The 21809-nt window shown below is 57.3% G+C and overlaps 1 protein-coding gene across 2 annotated transcripts in view; it reads right to left on the bottom strand.

The window, feature by feature from the left end:
• Positions 1–2991: 2991 nt before the first annotated feature.
• Positions 2992–21809, bottom strand: part of PADI4 (peptidyl arginine deiminase 4) — a 33430-nt gene continuing 14612 nt past the window's right edge. The window contains exons 3-17 of one of the 2 annotated variants that reach the window (XM_046660016.1): positions 21674–21740; positions 19908–19975; positions 18783–18900; positions 17161–17286; positions 15460–15638; positions 15190–15293; positions 14210–14321; positions 12903–13010; positions 8902–9056; positions 7736–7877; positions 7374–7476; positions 6546–6616; positions 5735–5875; positions 4234–4282; positions 3727–3818 (exon numbers count right to left, since the gene is read on the bottom strand). In XM_046660016.1, the coding sequence (XP_046515972.1) occupies positions 4235–4282; positions 5735–5875; positions 6546–6616; positions 7374–7476; positions 7736–7877; positions 8902–9056; positions 12903–13010; positions 14210–14321; positions 15190–15293; positions 15460–15638; positions 17161–17286; positions 18783–18900; positions 19908–19975; positions 21674–21740 (1542 nt within the window). In that variant the 3' untranslated portion in view covers positions 3727–3818; position 4234. Of the gene's footprint in view, positions 3819–4233; positions 4283–5734; positions 5876–6545; positions 6617–7373; positions 7477–7735; positions 7878–8901; positions 9057–12902; positions 13011–14209; positions 14322–15189; positions 15294–15459; positions 15639–17160; positions 17287–18782; positions 18901–19907; positions 19976–21673; positions 21741–21809 lie in introns of both variants that reach the window. The other variant, XM_046660015.1, reaches the window with a different exon arrangement.

Raw genomic sequence — 21809 nt, forward strand, 5'->3', positions numbered from 1 at the left:
GCAGCCCGGCCTTGTGCCAGGGCTCTGAGTATAATGGGGAGGGACCCCCTGAGCCTGGAGGATGGAGACCCCTCTGGGCGTGAGAGGGACTTGGAGAGATCTGGAGTGGGTCCCCTCTCCCTCCAGGGGGCTTCTCGTTCACCACTGAATCCCCAGCACCACAAGAGAGTCCTGGACATAGCAGGTACTCAATAAATTCTCGTGTGGCAAAATGGCTAAATGGCTCCCAGCCCTCAGAAAGATAACCCAGTGGGCTTCCACAGGGCTCTCCAAGCAAACCGAGGGCTTGGGAACCGTAAAGCCACCCCACGTGGACTCCCACAGCTCCTCACACGCTCCTTCCATGGGGAGAGTTCTGCAATCACTCCTCGGTAATCACGGCCTGTGGTCACTTTAGGTCACTGTGCTGGACGCCATGATGTGCCACCTGACCCCCTTCAGGGCGGAGGCACTCAGCCCCCAGCTGCTGAGAGTGTTGGCTCCTGGCTGCTCTCAGCACGTCCCCCTCCTGGAATCGCCGACTGCCGATTCCCAAGGCTGTGTCCCCTCCTTGGGGGCAGCGACACCCAATGTGGGGGGCAAAGGCTGGCTGCTTGTCTTCATCCAGGACGGCTCCGAGGGCCATCCCAGCCCGAGCACCCCAGGGCATCACCCGAAACCTTCGCGGCCACTGTGTCCGGGTTCATCACCTGCTGCTGCTCCCCCACCCGCTCCCAGGTGTGGATCCTGAGAGCACCACCCCCAACCTCGTGCGGGCAGATCTCCCTCTCAGAATCTGCTTCTGGGAACCAGACATGAAACAGTTTCCGAACAACCTCAATTCAGAAGTTTGAAAGTCGAACCCCACACAAAAGAAAACCCCATACTTGGTCTTATACAGTTAAATCTGCCTCCGCAAGAAAGAAATGATAACTGTGGGACATGATGGAGGTGTTAGCTCCACAACGGGGCTAGTCACATGGCACCGTACAAATGTATCGAATCAACACTTTGTACACCTTGGGGGCCGGCCCGGTGGCACAGCAGTTAAGTGCACACATTCCGCTTCAGCAGGCCGGAGTTCACCGGTTTGGATCCCGGGTGTCACCTGTGCACTGCTCATCAAGCCATGCTGTGGCAGGCGTCCCACATATAAAGTAGAGGAATATGGGCACAGATGTTAGCTCAGGGCTAGTCTTCCTCAGCAAAAAAAACTAAGTCTTCTCCCTTCCCCATTAGGGCTTAACAGAGGTATAAAGCTTAGAGCTGTGGCAAAGGGGTGCTTGGCTTCCTTCTTTCCTTTCTGCCTGCACAGCTGGGAATGGTGGGTCCTGACCTGTAGTAGCTTGGATAAGAGCCCCCAAAATCTCCCAGGTCCTAATCCCTGGGGCCTGCGTTATTTCACATAAAAGAGTCTTTGCGATGTGACAAAGAGTCTGGGGAGATTATCCCGGAGTATCTGGGTGGCCCTAAATGCATCTTTATGAGAGACGCAGAGGGAGGTTTGATGCACACAGAGAAGGCAGTGTGACACACAGCAGAGGCTGGGGTGATGCAGCCAGCAGCGGGTGGGAGAGGCAAGGAGTGGACTCTCCCCTGTAGCCCCAGAGGGAACACAGCCTGCGGATACCTTGATTTCAGCCCAGTGACGCTGCTTTGGGACTTCTGGCCTCCAGAACTGGGAGTGGATAAATTCCTGTTGTTCGAAGCCACTAGTCTGTGGTGATTTGTTCCAGCAGCTGCGGGAACCTCCCCTGTGCCTTCTGGGGAAGAAGGGAGGGGAGGGAGAGCTCCGGGCGGCTGGGAGGACTGCCAGCTGCTGCTTTCTCTCAGGTGGCTGCCCCGAGCCCCACCACGGCTCCTTCATGGATGCCCCCCACCCCCTCATGCACGTTTGCCTTGATGCTGGTCTGTGGTAGCCATCAGCTTGTCTTTAGTCCCTCTGCAGCCCCAGGAAGCCAGCGAGACCTGGAGCCTTTGCCTGCTGAGGCCGCTCGCTGCTCCAGGCAGCCCTATGGGTCAGGTTCTGGGATAACCTCACACCAGCTTCCTCTTGTGCTGTGTGGCCCCTTTCTGGTCCACAGGAAACACTCCTGCATGGTTTTTTGTTTTTTGGTAAGGAAGATTGTCCCTGAGCTAGCATCTGTGCCAATCTTCTCTATTTTGTACGTGCGATGCTGCCACAGCACGGCTGGATGAGCGGTGTGTAGGTCCGTGCCTTGGATCTGAACCTGAACCCGGGGCCGCCACAGCAGAGTGCGCACAAACTTAACCACTACGCCACTGGGGCAGCCCCGACACTCCTGCATCTTTTGCCCCAGCAAATTCTGGGGTGGCAGCAGCTGGTCTCACAGGAGGAGCACGTTCTGACCCAGGTTTCATGGACCCCCCTTCCTCGCTGTCAGGGCTGGGGGTTTTGATGTCCGTCTGTTCCACGATCCTACTTCCTTCAGACCACAGGAAAGCAGCAGCTCTGGGTGTTTTCTGAGCATCTCAGGCTCCATGGAGCCAGGATCTGGCCTCAGTTATAAAGATCTCGAGTCTTCAGGTTTTATTTTCTATGGAGGAATTGAATCCCTATGTCAGGGCCATATAAGAAAACATCCCAAAGGACAGAGAGGGGACTAAGGACTTCATTCCACACAACCCACGGCTCTACTGCGTGCCGCGCCAGCTCTCGGGAGCCCCTAGCATGGCAGCAAACACGAGGGACAAGAGCCCACCAGGTGGGGCTTTCATGCTGGTGGAACAGAAATGACAAATGGGAGGGACAAAGAATTTGCTGATGTCTGGGCGTGTTTGACAATGACAGTCTGTCCCTTGGGTTCTTGCACGACCCGTCTGTCCCCTTTTTCTCCAAGGACACCCATGAATGGGGATACGATTCTTCAGCCCCAGCTTGGCCCTCAGGACCTTGTAACGTCACTTGTCTACGGAGAAGGCTGAGGCGACATGAGGACCATCCCTCCTGCAGGACTTGCCCCTCCTGCCCATGTGCCTGAGAGCTCAGTCTATCTTTATCATTTTATTTTTTGTCATGAAATACACATAAAAAGAAGCATATTTTATACACACACGTTAAAGTGAACAATCCATCTGTCTTGGGATGTCCACCTGGCTGGCTGTTTGGGACTGACTTCAATGCAGCTCTGAGGAGGGAGGGGCCGCACCCTCAGGGCTAAAGCTTAAAATCAGCTAGGCTGAGGTCATAGATTTTATAGACCAGATATATGCCCAGGAGCAAAAGACACGCCTCGGCCTTCGACCTCTCCTGGAGGCAGCTTCAAGCCTGTAACATCCAGTTCAAGCACGCCGACGAGTGAAGGAGAAGGAACGAACGGTAGGAGTGGCAGCCTGAGCGCGCGCACCGAGTGGTTCTAAAGCTTTCCTGCAGCAGAACTGAGTTTGCAAAGCCAGGACTATCTCGGGATCTTCAGAGGAGGGTCCCAGGGGCCGGGACACGGCAAGGAAACAAGCCACTGCCGGGAGGGAGGCCACCCCTGGGGGGGCCAAAACGTCCCCAAGAGCTCTGGCTGGGCCCCACTGCAGGGGCCCAGTGCCTCCGGCCAGGAGCTTCCCGAGCGAGAGGACGTCACAGGACGGGCTCAGGGCACCATGTGCCACCACTTGAAGGCAAAGGGCTGCCGGCGCACGTTGGTGCCGCAGTGGACCTCCCCGTGCCGGACGTGGTAGGAGGAGAAGTCGTCGATGAAGGTGCAGTGGAGGCCCAGCGGCTCCAGCAGGGACCGCACCTTCTCCTCCAGGCAGCAGCGGCCGTGGATGACGGGCCCGAAGGGCTTGGGGATGCCCAGGTGCTTGCCCAGCACAAGCATGTTCACCTGCAGAGAGAGGGCACCGTCAGGGGCAGCCAGCCTTGCTGTCCGAGCACCCCCTCTTCTTTGATGGCCCCCTTCACGGATGAGGAAACTGAGGCCCACACAGGTAAAGCGGGCTACCGAAGGCCAGCCAGCTCTCTAGGACTTATCCCCAAGTCTGTCACATCCAGGGTCCATGCTCTTAACACCATACTCTCCTTCCCCACCTGCCACCTTCTGGCAAACTCTATTACTCAAGGCCCAGCTCAAATGCCACCTCCTCTGTGAAGCCGCCCATGACTCCCCAAACTCTGACAATTAGTCACCCTCCTCTGTGCTCCCATAGCTCCCAGCACAGTGCCTGCACACAGCAGGCACTTACTAAGTATCTGTTAAATGGATGAATAAGTGACTACCTTTTTTGTAGCCCTTTCCGTACCTTATAACATATGTAAATGACTGTTTCCTCCATGATATTGGGAAGCACCCTGGTGAAGCGAAAGGACGAGGATGTTGGCTCCAGGCCAAGGTGGCTTTGAATCCCAGCAATACTACTCAATAGCTGTGTGACCTTAGGCAAGTCACTTGACCTCTCTGAGCCTCATCAGCAAAATGAGCCCAAACGCATTTCCATTGCTCCAACAATCAGATAAGAGCATGTATGAGGAGCACTGAGCCAGCAGGTAGTAAGCGCAGAGTCAGTCCCCAGGGCTCATGAGTCACTGAGGGGCATCTTATTCTCTGTCATGGCTCAGACACAGCCCAAGCTGAGGGCCTCACACTCAATTTCTCTGCTGCTTCATGCCCATGCGCCGCCTCCCGCGGCAGGGCGAGTGCTCAGGCTCCCTCCAGGGTCCCGGAACAGTGAAGGTGGGAGTCAGCCCTCGGCATTACAGACGGCAGATGGTGTCATCGAGACGCCCCCCCACCCCCAGCCACAGACAGCAGCTTTCCTTCCTGAGCCGGGCAAGCTGGCTGGGCACAACCAGAGAAGGCACAAAATGCTTGGGGCCAAGGAATTCTATTCAGCGCTGCGAGGGGGGCGGCCCCTCCTGCCTGCTCTGGCCCAGGAGCCCCGTGTTCTAAACATCATCCTTGGCAGCCTCTCAATGCATAAAACAGAAAAAACCCGAACCACTGGGTCCGAGGCACTGCCGTGAAGCCCCAGGGCCCTGGGGAGGCCTGTCTGACCAGCACTGTGCAGGGGACCAGCGGCTCCTCCCTGGACTGTAACCCCGCCCGGCAGGAGGGGTGGCTGTGGGCCCAGCGGAACTGGGGGAGTTTCTGCCCGGCCCTTGGCACCCTTTGAGGAGACAGCAGCAGGGCAGCGGGATGGCGAAAACAGAGCAGATCACTTCACCACGGTGCTTGGGGGTCGCGGTTAAAAGTGCTTGACAAAGGCAGATCCCCCTCAAGTCCACTCTTCAGAGGCGAGCATCCCACCCAGGCCGCAGCACCAGCCTCACCTCCTCCCAGAGGCCTTCCAGGACCCCTGTGTCTGGAGAGGAGCCCCCACCTTTTTCCCTCTCAAACGTAACCTCAGAGCGTCTTGCTTGTTGCTTGTCTCCCCCCTACTCCACCCCTACTTTGCGCCCCACACCGCACGGAAGCCCACAGGGGCAGTGCACCCTGCTGGTTAGAGCGTGGCTCTGCAGCCAGACCCCTGGCTTTATATCCCAGCTCAGAATCCCGCCTCTTGCCAGCTGTGTGTTCTTGTGCCAGAGACCTCGCCTCTCTGTACCTCCTCTGTCAAGTGGGGGTGATGACAGTCTCTGACTCCCAGGGTGGTTGTGAGATGCCCAAAGCTGCATAGGGCCACACAAACCCCAAGGGGGCGAGCAGCCAGCCAGCCCTCCTGGACCCGCACCCAGAGCCCAGCGGGCCTCCCGGACTTCAGGCCATTGGCAAAGGCGGGCCGATCCCAAAGCCCACCTCCTCACCATGTTTGGGAAAAGGGCTTCAGCCTTGTGGGTCCCTTTGGAGTCCTGCTGGAGCTTGAAGAGCTGGGGGATGTCGATGATGTCCCGCTCCGTCAGGCCCAGCTCCCGCTTCAGCACATCCCGGTTCCAGTCGATGCAGCTCTGGGGTGGGGAGGGGGGAGTGGTGGGCATGGCGGGGCCGACCCGGGCGGGGGTGGGGGTTGCTGCCGGGAGGGTGGTCTGTGGCTGAGGCCAAGGAAAGGACCAGGGACAGGGCAGGAGGCAGCGATGGGCACCTGGTTCTCTTCCTCCTTCCCCGGCTGCTCTGCTCTGCTCCTTCCCCCTGCCTCTCGCTTCTGCTCCGGCGTCCCTGTCTTTCTGGTCGCTGTCACTCTAGTGCTTGGCTTCCCTCCTGCCCCTGTCCCTCTTTTGCTGAGAGTTTCATCTGTCTTTCTCTGACCCTGGCCTCCCCGACCTCCTCTCTTTTCCACCTTCAGTGCGCTCCCCGTGTCTCTCTCTCTCTCTCTCTCTCTCTCTCTCTCTCTCTCCCTCCCTCCCTCCCTCCCGCTCTCTCGCTCTCTCGCTCTCTCGCGCTCTCTCTCTCTCTCTCTCTCTCTCTCTCTCTCTCCCTCGCTCTCTCTCTCGCTCTCTCTCTCTCTCTCTCTCTCTCTCTCTCTCTCTCGCATGCATTTGCCCAGACCCCAGACCCGTGCCCCACGGAGCCGACATGCGCCCATGGAGGCCTCTGCCTTGTGCCTCTGGTGGCTGGGAGGGGGGCGGGGTTGTCAGTGCTGCCCAGCATGTGGCATCTCCTGGCCACCCAGGCCAGTACCTCCACGTATGAATTCTGTTCTCTCAATTTCTTGTTTGACAGAATGTCCTTGATTTTCTGCCGTTTTCTTTCTGTTGGGAAGGAAAAGAAAAAAATAATGCAGATGAATTCAGAGGTTGAGTTCCCTCTTCCCACCAGGCGCTGTGGGGACTCAGTTTTCTCCTCTACAAAATGGGGGCAGCAATAATTCCTCACATACAGGTTTGTCTGAGCGTCCGGGAGGCAAATGCCTTTAATGAGATATTTTATCGGGGTCAGTTCTCATTAAAGTGGTGCTCATCCCCTTCGATTCGTCTCCAAAGGAAGCCCGTTTGCCAAGGGACAAACAGGGTCCGACCACTGCCCGAAGCCACACGACATACTACAGATATTAGGTGAAAACTCGCAGCCTCTGACCCCGGTCCATGTCGCTGGACTTTACTGAAAAAATAAGATTTCCTTCCGTGCTCCAGCCAGACGGAACTGTTTTCAGATCTTCGAACACATCTTGCTTTCTCCTACCTCTGAGCCTTTGCATTCACTGCTCCCTCTATCTGGAATCTCTCTCTTCCTCTCATCCCACCGCCCCATTTGCCTGGCCAACTCCTACTCAGCCCTCACGCTCCTGCTTGGTCTTTGCCTCCTCCAGGAAGCCTTCCTTGAACTCCTCCCAGACACCCCACCCCCCAACAAAGCCTTTCTGGTGTAGCTGTTTCCTTGACTCACTTGCCCTGGACTGTGAGCCCCGAGACAGGGAGCTATTCTGTCCTGTTCACACAGCTAAGCTTAGCTTAGCACCCGGCCTGGCACATAGTAGGTGCTCAAAAGAACAAGGCATGGCCTACTTACTAGTGACCCCTTCGAAAAGCAGCGCCTCCCCATGGCCCTCCTTCAGCAGCTCCTGGAACAGTTTGTAGCAGGACCTGGGGCTGGCCAGAAGCAGCCGGAAGCCCTGGAGGCAGAGACACTGGGGTCAGAGGTCAGCTGTGCCCCAGGGCCCCCCCCCCCCCCCCCCGGGAGGAAGGCTCGGCCAGGGTGCAGGGAGCGTGGCTTGGACCCAGGCTGGCCACCTCGTCCATGACCCCTCCCAGGGGTGGGGTGGGGGAGAAGCAGAGTCAGGCAGGTAAGGGGGCCTCCCGGCAGAGTGCAGAGCTGGGCCTGGAACCCAGGCCGGAGGCGCATGGCTTCCTCCAGGCAGCCCCCCACAGCACCTTCTTGTGCGCGGGAACGAAGGTCATGAACTCGTCCACGTGGCCCACGTACAGCCAGTCGGAGTAGAGCTCCACAGGCGCCTGCACCTGCTGGGCGACCAGGAAGTCCCGCAGGGCCTGGTGCATCTCCTGGCTCTCGTGGCTGCCAACGCAGGAAGGAAGGCGTATCACGGGGTGGGGGGTCAACAGGAGGTCTCTGAGGGACTGGAGGCTTGGCCAAGGGGTCAGGTTCTCCTTCAGAGAAGGGACTCAGAAGCCTAGGATGCCTTTATTATATCCCCTAACATTTGAGGAATTTAGGAATTGTCACCCCAGTTTTATTGGGGGAAACTGAGGCAGAGAGTCAGTAAGGTCAACAGGACCAGAGCTTAGCCTCAGAAAGCACTGCCTGTTGACTCAGCCTAGATGCTAGAGCTGTGGGTAAACATGGGGTTGGGAGCTGGTCCCACCTGAGCTGGTGACCCCTTGTTAGCTGTGTGGCCTTGGGGATGTTCCTTCTCTTTTCTGAGCTTCTCCTTGCTCTAGCCTCCAAGGTCCTTCATGACCTAGCCCTTTGGCCTTCCTCTTGCTTAATCTGTTTTAGCTACTCTGGCCTTCTTGAGCATGCCCAGCTCATTCCTGCCTCAGGGCCTTTGCACATGCTCTTTCATCTGCCAGGAAAACCCTCTACCCCAGATCTCCATGCAGCCATATCCTTCTAGTCATCAGGCTGCGGCTCAAAAACCCCCTCCCCAGAGGGGCCCTCCCTGATCACTCCAACTAACACAGTTCCCACTCCTCTGCTCCTCCCTGTTTGGCTTTCTTCACTATTTGAAATTATCTTATTTGTTTACTTTTCTATTATTTGTCTCTTCCACTAGTGGGAAGGGCTTGTCTGTCATGTTCACAGCTGTGTCCCTTGTCAGCTCCTAGCATAGCGCCCAGCACATAGTAGGTGCTCAGGAAGTATTCACTGACTGAGAGAGTGTGTGCGGCGGAGCTGTAATATGGACTTGGGTCCATCCAGCTCCGAAGACAGTACTCCTCACCCTGCACTACGATTCCTCTCGGATGCCCTCCAGTTTGCCACACCCTCGTGGGTTGGGAGCAAGTCAGGAAGCCTTCTGCTCTGGCCTCTGCTGTTCCGGGGCATCCCTGGGTCCAGCCCTCCGTGCCAGGCCCCTCACCTGGGGTAACTGCTGCTCCCGATGAGAACCCTGCCCAGGGGGTACGTCTTCCCCGCGACCATGACGGGCGGGCTCACTTCCAGGTTGCCGAAGGAGTCGAGGTCGGTAATCTCCTCTGGCTGGGCCCCTCGAGTCACGTAGCCAAAATCTGGACCCTGAGATGGGAGAAAACCGTGCCAAGTGTTAGGGAGCCAAGCCTCGGGGTGAAGAGAGGGTGGGGTCCAAGTTCAAGGACTAGCCTGTCGCAGGAAGGAACCGGGTAACGTCAGCAGCCGGTACACAGCAGGTGCCGTTAGGATCTGCGGGATGTTGGAGGCGTGCTGGAGTGGGTGGGCGGGGGAAGGCAGCGGCGTTTGTGGAGTCCCTAATGCTTGTAAGCCTGAACTTGGGCATCATAACAAATCTGCAAAATATCATTTTTATCCTCATTTTGCAGAGAAGAAACTAAGCTCCGAGTTGGGTGTGGCTTCTTCAGGTCCCACAGCCAGGCTGTGGGAGGACCAGGATTTGGGCTGTCTCTACAGCGGGCCCTCCCGGTCCACACCCTGCGTCATCCTGATCTTGGGCTGGAAGGAGCTTCGCCGAATGGCTGTGACGTCTCCACGTGGATCTTCGTGAGAAGAGCAGGTGGATGACCCATCTCTCACCCTCGGTTTGCTTCCCACGGTAACCCATCGAGCGGCTGAAAGCAGCACAGCTTTATTCTCTGACAGTCCTGGAGGTTGGAGGTCTGAAATCAGTTTCCTGGGGCTCCAGGGGCGCCGGAGCTAGCTGCTTCCAGAGGCTCGGAGGGAAATCTGTTTCCTTGTCTGTTTTTGTTTTTAACTTTTTTTTTTTGAGGAAGATTAGCTCTCAGCTAACATCTGCCACCAATCCTCCTCTTTTTGCTGAGGAAGACTGGCCCTGAGCTAACATCCGTGCCCATCTTCCTCTACTTTATATGTGGGACGCCTGCCACAGCATGGCTTGCCAAGCGGTGCCATGTCCATACCCGGGAGCCGAACCGGTGAACCCCAGGCTGCCAAAGTGGAACATTCGCACGTAACGGCTGTGCCACCGGGCTGACCCCTTCCTTGCCTTTTTGAGCTCCTGGTGGCCAACCTGGCTGGTGGCCTCCTGCTCCGTCTTCAGGGTGCATCACTCCATCGTCACACGCCTCCTCCCGCCCCCACGCTCCTTCCTCCTTCTTATCTGGAGGGTTACGATTACAGACAGGCCACCCGGATGACCCAGGAGAACCCCCCCCCCTCCAGATCCCTGACTTAATCACATCTGCAACGGCCCTTTTGCACACGAGAAAGCATCAGGTTCCAGTGATTAGGACATGGACCTATTCGAGGGGCCATCATTCAGTCTACTGCCCTAGCAATGATTACCCCGTTTCTCAGATTCTAAACAAATGGCCTTACCACGGCTAACAAGCCCACAGGCTCTGTCCCCTCTCCTGCCCCATGCCCCATCACCTCTCTGACCACCTCTCCCACCACTCTTCCTCTTGTTCGCTCTGCTCCACCCCTTCTGGCCCCCTTGCTCTTCCTTGAACATGCTAGGCATAGTCTGCCTCAGGGCCTTTGCACTGGCTGTTGCTGCTGCCTAGAACACTCTACCCAGACATCCATATGGCCAACTCCTTCACGTCTTTTGAGTTTTTGCTCCAATGTCAACTTCCCAATGCGGCCTACCCTGCCCGTGCTATTTAAAATTGCAGTCGAATCCTCCCCACCACTCTGGCACCTGGGAGCCCCTGATTCTGCTCTTCCTTTTTCTAAACTATTTGATTCCACCTTCCAACATATGATGGAATTTATTTATTTGTTAGATTTCTTGTTTACTGTCTGTCTCTCTGGACTAGAAGGTCAACTGCGTGAGGGCGGGGGCCTTGGCATTGCACCCTGATGGGTTCTGATTGCCTAGAACAGGGCCAGGCACAGAGGATGTGCTCAGACTGTTTGATGAATGAATGATCAATTCACGCAAGTCACTGCCCTGGCTCTCGCCAGGAGAGGGGGTCAGCTCCATAGGCTGCAAGCTTGAATTTCTGCAGGCACATGACGGGGTGTCCACTGTCTGCAGAAGTGGCTCCCCAAGAGGGGGGATGCTCACAGGTGCCACCTGACACAGCTCCCGGCACAGCCTCAGAAATGCTGCCCTTTCCATTCTCCCCAGGCTTTCTGGTTCGTCAAAGATTAAAGTCCCAGAGGGCGTGAATCCATCCTTAACACCCGCTAACCTCCCATTTTCACAACCGGAGAGCAAAGCCCGGGCTCAGAGTTTCTGTCGTCATTTGTATCGAGCTGGCTTTAATAATTTAATTTTGTTGTAATTCTGTTTCATTTCACCGTTGCCTTCTATTTATGGTACGTGCTATTGGTCTTCACAAGCAGAGGTGGGACAGAAGCTACCGACATCTTCTTACGGGAAGAACACCCACTGTGTGTCAGGCTGCGGGCTAGGTGCCCGAGGTCCAGCGATGGGCGCCTCGGCCCCAGGCCCCACCCTTGGGGTGCTTCCAGGCCACAGGGAGGCAGACGATGAAAAGTAACAAGTCGGTGATTTAGAACAAAATACTCAGAAGAAAACAACAGGGTGCTGTGGTCGAGAAGGCCAGGCACTGGCTGGGGCGTCCTTCGGTGGCAGGACGGCCTCACTGAGGAGGGCGTCGGCGCTGGGACCTTCAATGTCAGCGTCAACCTTCAAAAGTCGGGCCCATTTAAAGAACAGGGAGGCCAGTGGGGCTGGAGCGGGTGAGGGACAGAGAAAGTGGCCCATGAGGGGCTCGGAGAAGCAGGCGGGGCCCTTGTCACACTGGGAATATCAAGTAGGAGACACGGCCACTGCACAGAGCAGGACTGGAACCAGCAAGAAGGGCCGCAGTCCCAGCGGCAGCTGGCTGGTTTCTCCCCTCGCTCCTGAAACACTTTAACCTGATTCCGCGGCAGAGAGACACCGTGGACCCAACGGACACCAGCACCAGTCAGCACAGGAGAGGGAGCGTGACAAGGTGCTGAGCGAGACTCCGGTCTCCTTCCACCGCCTCCTGTGTGGGAAGGCCGCCTCCCCTCCCTCGGGGCGCAGGGTGCTCCTTGAAAAGCCGCTCATCCTGGCCAACCTTGCATGCCACACTGTTTCCTGCCTTTTCCCTAGCGCCCGGAGCCAAGGGGCTGTGAGGGCGGGGGGCCGGCCTTGGTCTTCTGGGACAGCAGTGGGTCACGGGGGGTCAGAGCAAGCTCAAGGAGCCGCCGGCCTGGTTTGCACTCCAGCTTCTCCATTCTCTTTCTGTGCGACCTTGGGAAAGCTGCTTAGCCTCTCTGAGCCTCATTTCTTCATCTATGAAATGGGCCGAGGGATAGCATCTACATTAAAGGTCATCAGACAAATTAAATGAGTCAGTGCCAGTAAAGAGTTTAGCCATGACTGACACAGAACGCATGTTCGATAAATGCCCCCATTATTATCATTATTATTATAATTCTGTGCTGAGTCTGCACGAAGCTGCCGGGCCGGCCAAGCATAAGTCATCAGTATGTCACCCCCACCCCACCCCCCAACACATGTAGAGTCTTTGGCGGATAAACTCGCACCTAGGAAAAGACCACCCTGATTCTGAACGCCGCACCTCCCCCATACCCCAGAAGGAGCCCCTGAAGGCCAGACCCCACCCGAAAGGCAGAGCCGCCAGCTGGACGGTGGGGAAGGGTCTGGTCCTGGCCGCACCCCCACCTTGCAGCAAGAGCATCTTCAGTGGAACGGGACACCCAAGCCTGACCTGCGTCCTGGGCAGGGTTATCTGGAGGACCAGGTGAGCTGGTGGCTGGAAAGGGCTTTGGGAAAGGAAGAGCGGATGTCACCCTGGTCCTGGGAGAAACAACATGGCCCACTGTGCGGTCGCTGCCTGAGCAGGAGCGCAGGCTCAGCCCAGGGAGGGCTGGGGAGACAGGCGGGAGGCAGGAGGCCTCAGGGACGGGCGTTTCGGCAGCGGGCGCCCCCCCACCAGCACGTACCCGCACGCATTTGATGGGGAACTCCTTCAGGCCTCTGTTCCTCGGGGAGTCAAAGACCACGGGCAGCGTTTTGTGCGGGGCCTGGATGTAGCCCACTTCCATCTCATCCTGCGCAGAGCCAGTGGGAGGGAGGCCGTGAGGCGGGAAGCCAGGGAGCGGGGCGCCTACCACCCGGTGTTAGGAGGTGATGGGGGGAGGGAGGGGTCTGCAGGAACATGGAGGAGGGGCCCTTCCCCGATGCGGCTGGGATGGGTCGAGAAGACTTCTGGGAGGGAGCACTGCTGAGCTGAGGCCTGGAGAGTGGCAATCAGAGCAGCCCGCCCCAAAGGGGGACAGGTGAGGCCCCAGCCGGGCCCTGGGGCAGAGCGGGTGAGGCTCAGAAACGCATCTGTGCACAGCCTGCCCAGATTCCAGCAGGCGGATGTGACACTGGACACAGAGCACCAGGAGGCTGAGCCGAGGAAATGGCCACCCCTGTGGGTCAAAGTGGGTGGCACAGCAGCCACTTCATAGGGTTCACCCCAATCTCACACAGATGGAACCACGAGAAAGGAGGAGACGGTGTCATCTGGGGGGTTAGGAGAAAGATGCACGAATTCCCACCGGAGGCAAGGGGGAAACTCCCAGAGGGGAAGCATTCAAGCTGGGGGCGGACGAGCGTGATCTGGACATGGTGGGGGCAGTGGGCAGGGCAACAGAGAAGGAACAGGATGGCCACAGGCGTGGAGGTGAGAGCAGGGCAGACGGCACGGAAGGGCACGGAGTCCCGGGGCAATTCAAGGGCATTCAGCCACCGCTGCCCACGGGCACTGAGCTGAAGGAGGCTGAGTCTCTGCCCTCAGGGAGCTCACGGCACAGAAGCAGACCCGTGACACAGTGTGGCCGGTGCGGTGGCAGGCTGGCCCTAGGTGAGGGGGGTGGCCAGGTTGGGAGGGCCCTGGAGGCAACCTGGGAGCCATGGAGAGTGCTGGAGCAGGGCTGTGGCCTGGTCTGTGGCCCAGCCCAGGAAGGCTGGCTCGGAGGGATGGCCACTCGAGGGCCTCTTGAGCTCTGCAGCATTTGTGAGGTCGTCTGAGAGCTTCTAAGCAGCAAGACGACGCCCATCTTGGTGACAGCAGGCCCGCGGTGGCCCGCAGGGAATGGCAGTTGAACCACTTGCCTGAGCCCCCCGTGCAAGGACCCTCAGAGGCTCCACCCACCCTGCCCATCTGCCAGGCCGAGCCCTGGAGCCCGGGTCCTCCAGCGTCCCTTGCCCTCGGGGACGTTCATCCCGTGCGCCTGGCTCGCCCGCCCCCAGGGCTGCAGACCTGCATCCACTGGTCGTCCTGGTTCTCCTCCTCGGAGCACACAGTCAGCTTGCACTTGGCCTTCTTGGCCAGAGCACTCACCGACTTCAGGAAGTCCTCATTTTCCAGTACCCTAGAAAGAGCACCAGAGAAGCTCCTCAGTGCTCTGGAGTCCCGGCCACGGCCTCGGCCAGGCTCTGAGGGAGACGCTGGGCCTCTGCGGGGTCCCAGGGGTGGAGCAGCTGCCCCGGTCGGGACCAAGCAGAAGAGGCACGTGGCGGGCGCTCCAGAGACGCCGGCTCCTTCTGTCCCTGCTCTCAGCGAGCATCACCTCACTGGATTCTCGTGACAATCCACGAGGGGAGCTAGGGCACCCCCTTCCACCGAGGAGGTCAGTGCTCAAGGTCACGCCGGCTGGGGACAGCACTGGGACTCGGACCCTGCCTTACTGGCTTCCCGCCCATGTCCTGACCACCACGTTACACTCCCACCTCTTCCGCCCTGAAGCAATGGGCAGAGGAGAGGGCAGGGTCCCCCTGAGACCGCAGCGGACCAGCAGGTGCTCTCAGGCTGCAGGACGGAGCAGCCTGTTCAAAGGCACACGGGCCCCACCCCAGAGACACGGCCCAGCAGGAAGGCGCATTCTCAATGAGTCCACAGGCGTTTCCGGTGCAGAAGGTGCCCGGGCCACACTCAGAGCCCTGGAAGCCCTGGAAGGCTCAGGGACCGAGGGTTCTCATCCTCAGGTCTAGCAAACTCTACAGGCCCCCGGAGCTAACGCAGCCCTCAGCCTGCATCAGGGCAGGAGAGTGACAACAAAAACAACAGTAATCACTCTCCCGGCCTTGGGATGGGTGCAAGCAAGCCGCAAGCCCTGAGCGAGTCAGAAAGGGGTGAGTTTTTCCCATTCACATGGCAAGTGCGCAGTGGGCCCGCGGCCAGAACTCCAGGCTCCCCTGGCGTGTCTGTGCCCCGCCCCCCAGCGCTCCAGGGCCCCTCACCTGCACACGTACACCTCCTCTGGGGGCTGGGTGTTGGGGGTCATGATCCAGGGGGCCACACGGAAGGCCACGCTGTCCTGGAAAACCAGGGCCTTGGGGAACTCCTGCAATGGGGTGGGTGGGGGAGCGGCCGTCACGGCAGCCGGGGCCCAACAGCTACTTCCCAGCAGCTGTTTGGAGCCCCCTCCCCAGGTGGGCTCTTCACTGCACCGCCCCCCCCCCCCAAGTTGGGCCACTGCCTGGAAGCCCAGGTCCCCTCTCTGGGCCTACCGGTTTGGACGCGCCCAGCAGGGAGACGGTGAGGGAGACGAGCCCTGAGAAGCTGGCGTCCGGGAAGGCGAGGCCCTCCACGTGGAAGTCCACGCTGTGCTGGCCGCCCGGGAGCTCCAGGGCGTGAGACGGCTGCTGCGGCCCCAGGACCACCTTGTACCTGGACCGCTGTTTGTCCCCTGGGGAGGGCAGGGGCGGCTCAGGTCTGTGTCCCGACCGCTGGAGACCCCGTCTTCTCCTCCGTGGTGCTGTGCCGCCTTCCCAGGGCCACCGCGTGCCACCCCTGAGGGCCCCTCACGGTGAAATCTGGCCAGAGCTTCCATTTAGGAGACAGACTAAGGCCTCTGCTAGGACATCATCCCCCTTGGCTGGGAGTCCAGGAAGCGGGGAGGGGGTTGCTCGAGCCACTCCCAACTTTACAGGAGCCCATTATACATTGCGGTTCGTCCATTCATTCATTCATTCATTCATTCCCGAGCACCTGCTCCCAGATGACATGGGGGAGCCCAGGCAGACGGTCACTGTCTGGGTCCCAGGGAGTGCACAGCCTCCCGGGTGAGTAGGGAAGAGCAAAGTGGGTCAGATCACAGACAGTCATCAGTGCTATGATGGAGGGAACCACAGAGGGCTTCCTGGAGGAGGGGACGCCTCCATGGAGGCAAGCAGTGGGTTTGTCACCAGACAATGTCAGTCTAATCACTGGTCTAGAATGGAAGTAAGTCAGATCAAGTCGTGCCTCGGCACAAAACCCTCCGATGGCTTCCCCGTCTCCCTGAGACTAGGAGCCAAAGTCACATTCCATGCCTACTGGATCGGGCCCCTTCCCCTCCACCCTTCCTCTCGAGCCTCATCTACCGCTTTACCCCTGGCGCACTGCACTCCAGTGGCACCGACTCCCTGTGTCCCTCAAGCCCACAGGCACCAGCCTGCCTCAAGGCCTTGGCACCTGTGGTTCCATTGGCCTAAACGCCCTTCCCCGGGTGTCTGCATGGCTGTCCCCACCCCTCCTTCTGCTCAAATGACACCTAATGGGGGAGGCTCCCCTGACCACCCTGGCTCCACGCCCTCAGACTCCACCCTCCCCCACACCCCTGCTCTGTCGCATTCTTCTGCACAGCATTTTATGCCACCTGACGCACTGGGTGTGTTCCTCAATTATTTGACGCATCGTCTCTCCCAACCCGTCCCTGAGGGCGGGGACTCTGTCCGCTCTTTGCTCCATGCCCTGGGCCTGGCACCGCACGGCACTCAGCAGCTGGTGCTCACGAGCTGCTGCGACGTTCTGCCATCTTTGATTTGTGGGATATGGAAGAACAAATTATCACATAACACACGCAGGCAGCTTGGAGTCAAAGATCTCCGCAAACAAGAGTCCTCGTGTGTGTGTGTGCGTGCGTGTGTGAGTCAGGGACAGAGAGAGACACACAAAGAACAAGGACAACAGTCCTCGGGAGGGAGGGGATTTCCTCCTCGGTGCTCACCGGCACCAGACACCATCTGCTCGTTTGTCTGCGTTTTGTCTGCGTGTCCTTTCGAGGAGGCAGTGGGCAGAGATGTCGTCCATCTTGCTCACTGCTGTATCCTCGGTTCTTAGAACCCGGCACACAGTAGGTGCTCAGGAATTATTTGCCGAAGCGGGTGTGAAGGGGCTGTGCCCCGCTGGCGGGGGCAGGAAGGGAACACCCAGGGCCAAGGACTCACGATGGACACGGAACACCCTGACTTTGTCCATCTCAGATTTGGCCACGTGGAGCACCAGCTGATGCGTGGAGAAGAAGTCCCTGGGGGTCTTCGTGCTCAGGGTCACCAGGGACATGTCCTCCAGCTCTGGAACAAGAAGGGCGCGGCCTGAGACCCTCCCCACTCCGCTCCTCCCTCCCCTCCCCAGCTCCTCTCTCCCCGCTCCTCCCTCCCGCTTCCCGACTCCTCCTCTCAGATCACCCTTTACCGTCATTTCCTGGTATTATTTTTTTTTAACGCTCTTTCCAGTATTTAAATGATGCTTTTCATTTTGGAATTAAAGCTAAGCAAGTTTTTGGTCTCCTCCCACTGGGATGAGCTTAGCAAGTAAGCTCGGCGAAGCAGAGACCACATACAGTCTGCTCGTCGCTCTGTCCCAGCTCCTGGAACCTAGAAGCACCTAGAACAGCGACTGGCACGTGGCAGGTGCTGATAGCTATTTCCGGAATGAGTGAGTGGAGAGGCTTCTCCCCTGGGCCTGCGTGGGAAGGGACCCACCCTGAACATCGGCCGACAGAGGCGTGGGGTGAGCGAGGCCAGACATCAGCCACAGGGTTGAGGGCCCTGGGGTGGGCAGGGTTTGAACCCTGGATCTGGGTGAGCTCCGGGGAGGTACTGCAGCTCTCGGGGCGGGTTTTCTCATCCGCGAACACGGCTAGGAGTAGTGCCCACGCAGAGGGAAGAGGGAGGTCATGTGTGTGAAGTGCTTATCCCTGTGCCCGGCGTCCTGGGTGTGCCCACAGAGGGGGCTGGCTCTTGCGATCGCTGCCGTGTGCCGGGCACCGGGTAGAAGCAGCCGGGCAGCAGGCCAGGCCAACCGCATGCAACTTCAAGCGCCGCCACTTCTGTGCTGTCCTGGCACCTCCCCAGGCAGCCCACAGCGCCCCCTGGCCTCCGACCTCGCGCCCTCAGCGACCTCCTCCAGCGCAGGTGGGCGACGTGCGTGCCTTCCACCCCGGCCACACCTCAGAGGTGCTCCAGCAGAGACCCTGCACCTACGACCACCCTGGTGCCCCTAACTGCTCTGGAGTCGGGATGCCGGGGTTCAAACCCTGAGCCTGTGACTTACTAGCAGTGCGACCTTGAGCAAATTGCTTAACCTCCCAATGCCTCGGTTTCCCCATCTGCAAAGTGGGGATGAGGACAATATATACTTCTGAGGCTTGTGCTGAAGGATCAAATGAGTTAATTATTCTGAAGTGGTCAGATCAGGGCCCAGCATGCGGCAGGGGCTCAGGGCTGCTCCGACACGCGTTTGGGGCAGAAGTCAGGTTTTCATTTTGAACTATTTTGGCCCCAGATTTGACCCAAGCGCAGAAGTTTGGGCTGGGCCGTGGAAACTGGGGCCTCAGGGGGCACTGGGAGACTCAGTGCTGCTCCCAGCTCTTCTCTGGCTGCTGTGTGATCTTGGGTGGGTCACTCACCCTCTCAGGACCCTGGTCCACTCCTTCTCCTATACAAAGGACACGTATCAAGAACACGCCTCCAAGGACCCTGATTTCTGACAGCTGTCCCCAGGCTCGGGACAAAGGACTTCATAAAAAGACAAAGCTCTCCTCCCATCAGGTCTCGGGGACCTTTACCTTTGCTGTCAAGCACCTCGTCATCCTCATAGTCCAAGGTGGAAGACTGGGGATTGTCTTTGTCACAGTTCACCAGCAGGATGGCGCCTTGCCCACGAGGGCCCCAGGTCCAGGTCCTCTGCAGACACCCAGTAGAGACGGGGCACGCTTAGGAAACTCTGTAGGTCCCTCCAACTCTCGGGGCCACCCTTCCCTAGCATCTCATTCGCCTCGCGTGGTTTATGCATCTTGCTGCCACAGCAGGTAACTCTTTGGTCCCACGAGTGGATTTCTGCCTGTCCCCAAAGTCATAAACAAATTCGCCAAAAACGCAATTCATCCCTTAAAAAAAAGGAGCCCAAGACAGTAAAAGTGACTTTAACAGCTTTTAAAAACTGTTGGGTTGGCAAACGAGACTGGGCTCACTATTTGTGTCAAGATTCTAATCGACATAGTTACTCTCATGTGAACTCTTAATTACTCATTCACCAAAGTGTGCACACTATTCTTAGCAGCCGGTTACTCTCTGTCAAACTATTAAAGCAAATTAAGAGGCCCCTCCCGGGAGGGCGTCATCACCATTTCAGGGCCACCCTGAGGTTTATCCATGGAGCTCATTGCCTGCACGCTCCACCTCTGCGCATCCCACCTTTTCTCATCAGCGAACTTTCCAGAACACACACTCCCCACCCCCACCTGGCTTGGTCCCTTCTCTAGCTCCTGCAGTTTCTTCCTTTGTCTGTTCTTCACCCCATGTGGGCAGCACCATGCAATCTCTCCCACCAGTCGTTAAAGCCTGGGGGAGGGGATTTCTGAGCCAGAGTCAAGACCTGCCTGCAAATTTTCTCTCTGTGTGCATTTACTGGGTGACTCTGTAGCTCCTGGCTTGTAGGACAACTCATTCTCTGAACAATCAGTGTAAATTTAGTTTTGTCAAAGAGATGGGAAATATATAAACCAAAGTGGTAATGGTGATTTTAGTTTTCTTTTTCTCGTTCTTCCTAAATTGTGTCTCTTTTACAGTTAACACAGGATACGGGGACAGTCCGCCATTCGCCCCATCACCACAAGGGGGCGCCAGAGGAAACTGCGGTGGAGTTAGGGGAGCGTTTCGGGTACCGGGGAGCCGTCAGGTTTGAGCCCTACCTGGTTCTTCGTGGCTCTGGTTGGCTTCACCTGGCCGGTGCGGGTGATGTCCGCGCTCAAGGTGATTTCTGAAATCCCAGCGAGTAAGAGGAGAGGGTTGGTGAGGGTCCGGGGTGGGGCACGCAGCCCTGCCCCGGTGGACAATCGATTCCCCAGGAGGCTGTCCCCAGGCTTCTCTCCCTCCCCTTCAGAGGAGACAGGTTCAGAGCCCCACCCCCCACCGTGTCCCCCAAGAAGAAGTCTGACTGCGATTGAGACAGCAGAGCGGGGTCTTCGGAGCACGCCCGTTCTGCTTTGGGGGGACCATCCCATGACTCTGATGCCAACCAGACCCTGCATGTCTAGACATCCCCAGGGGTTTAAAGAGATCCCCAGCCTCCCCAATGGGATGTTTGGTGGGAAGCCCCCGCCAGGACACCTTGCCAGGCTCAGAGGCCTCTGGCCCCAACTCCAGCCGCCCCGACATTGGGTGGGGGACAGGGTGATTCCTCTGTCCCCATCCGGCTCTTCATTACGTGTACTGTGACTGCACCGGGGACAAATCATGGCAATAAACGTACCCCTGCTCTGTCCAAATGGCGTGGCCAAGAAAACATGCTTGTTTCTAAGTCCTTCCTCCCTCATCAGGACACGACTACACTGTCGTTCCAACAACTTAGGTCCCACCGTGTGACACAGTGACGCGTGAGCTCACAGTGTGACGCTGACTGGATGACCTTTTAACAGATCCACAGTCACATATTAGTGTCAGGTCAGAGGGCACCGTGCTTGGTGGCCAGCACTTCCTGGCTCCTTCACTGACCAGATGCATGAACGTGGCTGAGTCTATGTACCTCTGTGCCTCAGTTTCCTCATCTGTAAAATAGGATAATAATAGTATCAATTTCAGTGGATTCTTGTGAGGTTTAAATGTCAAGTCTCAGCACAGTACGTGGCATAGAGTAAGTGCTATGTTATTATTATCGAAATGTGTATTAACACAATTAATGTGTGTCAATGAATGAAATTCATTAATGAAGTGAAACCTGAAGTTCACGTGCTTTTCATATATTTAAATAATAATTATATCATGATATTATTGTTCAAGATGAGGTCAAGTTAAAATATATACTTTATTTAGGGGCCGGCCCCGTGGCCGAGGGGCTAAGTTTGCGCGCTCTGCTGCAGGCAGCCCAGTGTTTCGTCGGTTCGAATCCTGGGCGCGGACGTGGCACCGCTCATCGAGCCACACTGAGGCGGCATCCCACATGTCACAACTAGAAGGACCCACAACTAAAATATACAACTATGTACCGGAGGGCTTTGGGGAGAAAAAGGAAAAAATAAAATCTTAAAAAAAATATATATATATATACTTTATTTAAAGAAGAATGTTCAAATATAAGTAGATAGTTGATATGGCAAAAATGGTGAAGATTGGATGTAAATAATGGAATTTGGTGAACACTAGCCTATATTATTGTATAAGACTTTTTCCTATAAATATTTGAGGTGTCAAAAAGGTATAGGGACTCACATATTGAAAATCCACATACTCATTCCAAGTTGAGAAATAAAATATTGAGATGCAGGTGAAGCTCCCTGCAGACCCCTTCCCCGCTTGTATTTCTGGGTGGGCCACTGACTGGGGAGGGGATATTTCTGGACCCCGGAAGGACGACTGGCTAGAAGTCGATCTTTGTCTCTGCTCAGTCTGAAGGAAGCTCCAGGCTGTGGTGTGTGCAGCAGGAGGGCGACATCGCTCCAACATCTTAGTCATCACTTACCAACCCCGGTGACATACAGCAGGGCTTGGACCAGGTTACTCTTGGGTCCGTAGTATGAAATCTGAACCTATAGGGAGCAGCAAAACACCAATGACTTCTCTTAGTCATTCAACAAACACTCACTAGACCCCCCCCC

The sequence above is a fragment of the Equus quagga genome, chromosome 5 (genome assembly GCF_021613505.1).
Source record: "Equus quagga isolate Etosha38 chromosome 5, UCLA_HA_Equagga_1.0, whole genome shotgun sequence".
Classification (NCBI taxonomy): domain Eukaryota; kingdom Metazoa; phylum Chordata; class Mammalia; order Perissodactyla; family Equidae; genus Equus; species Equus quagga.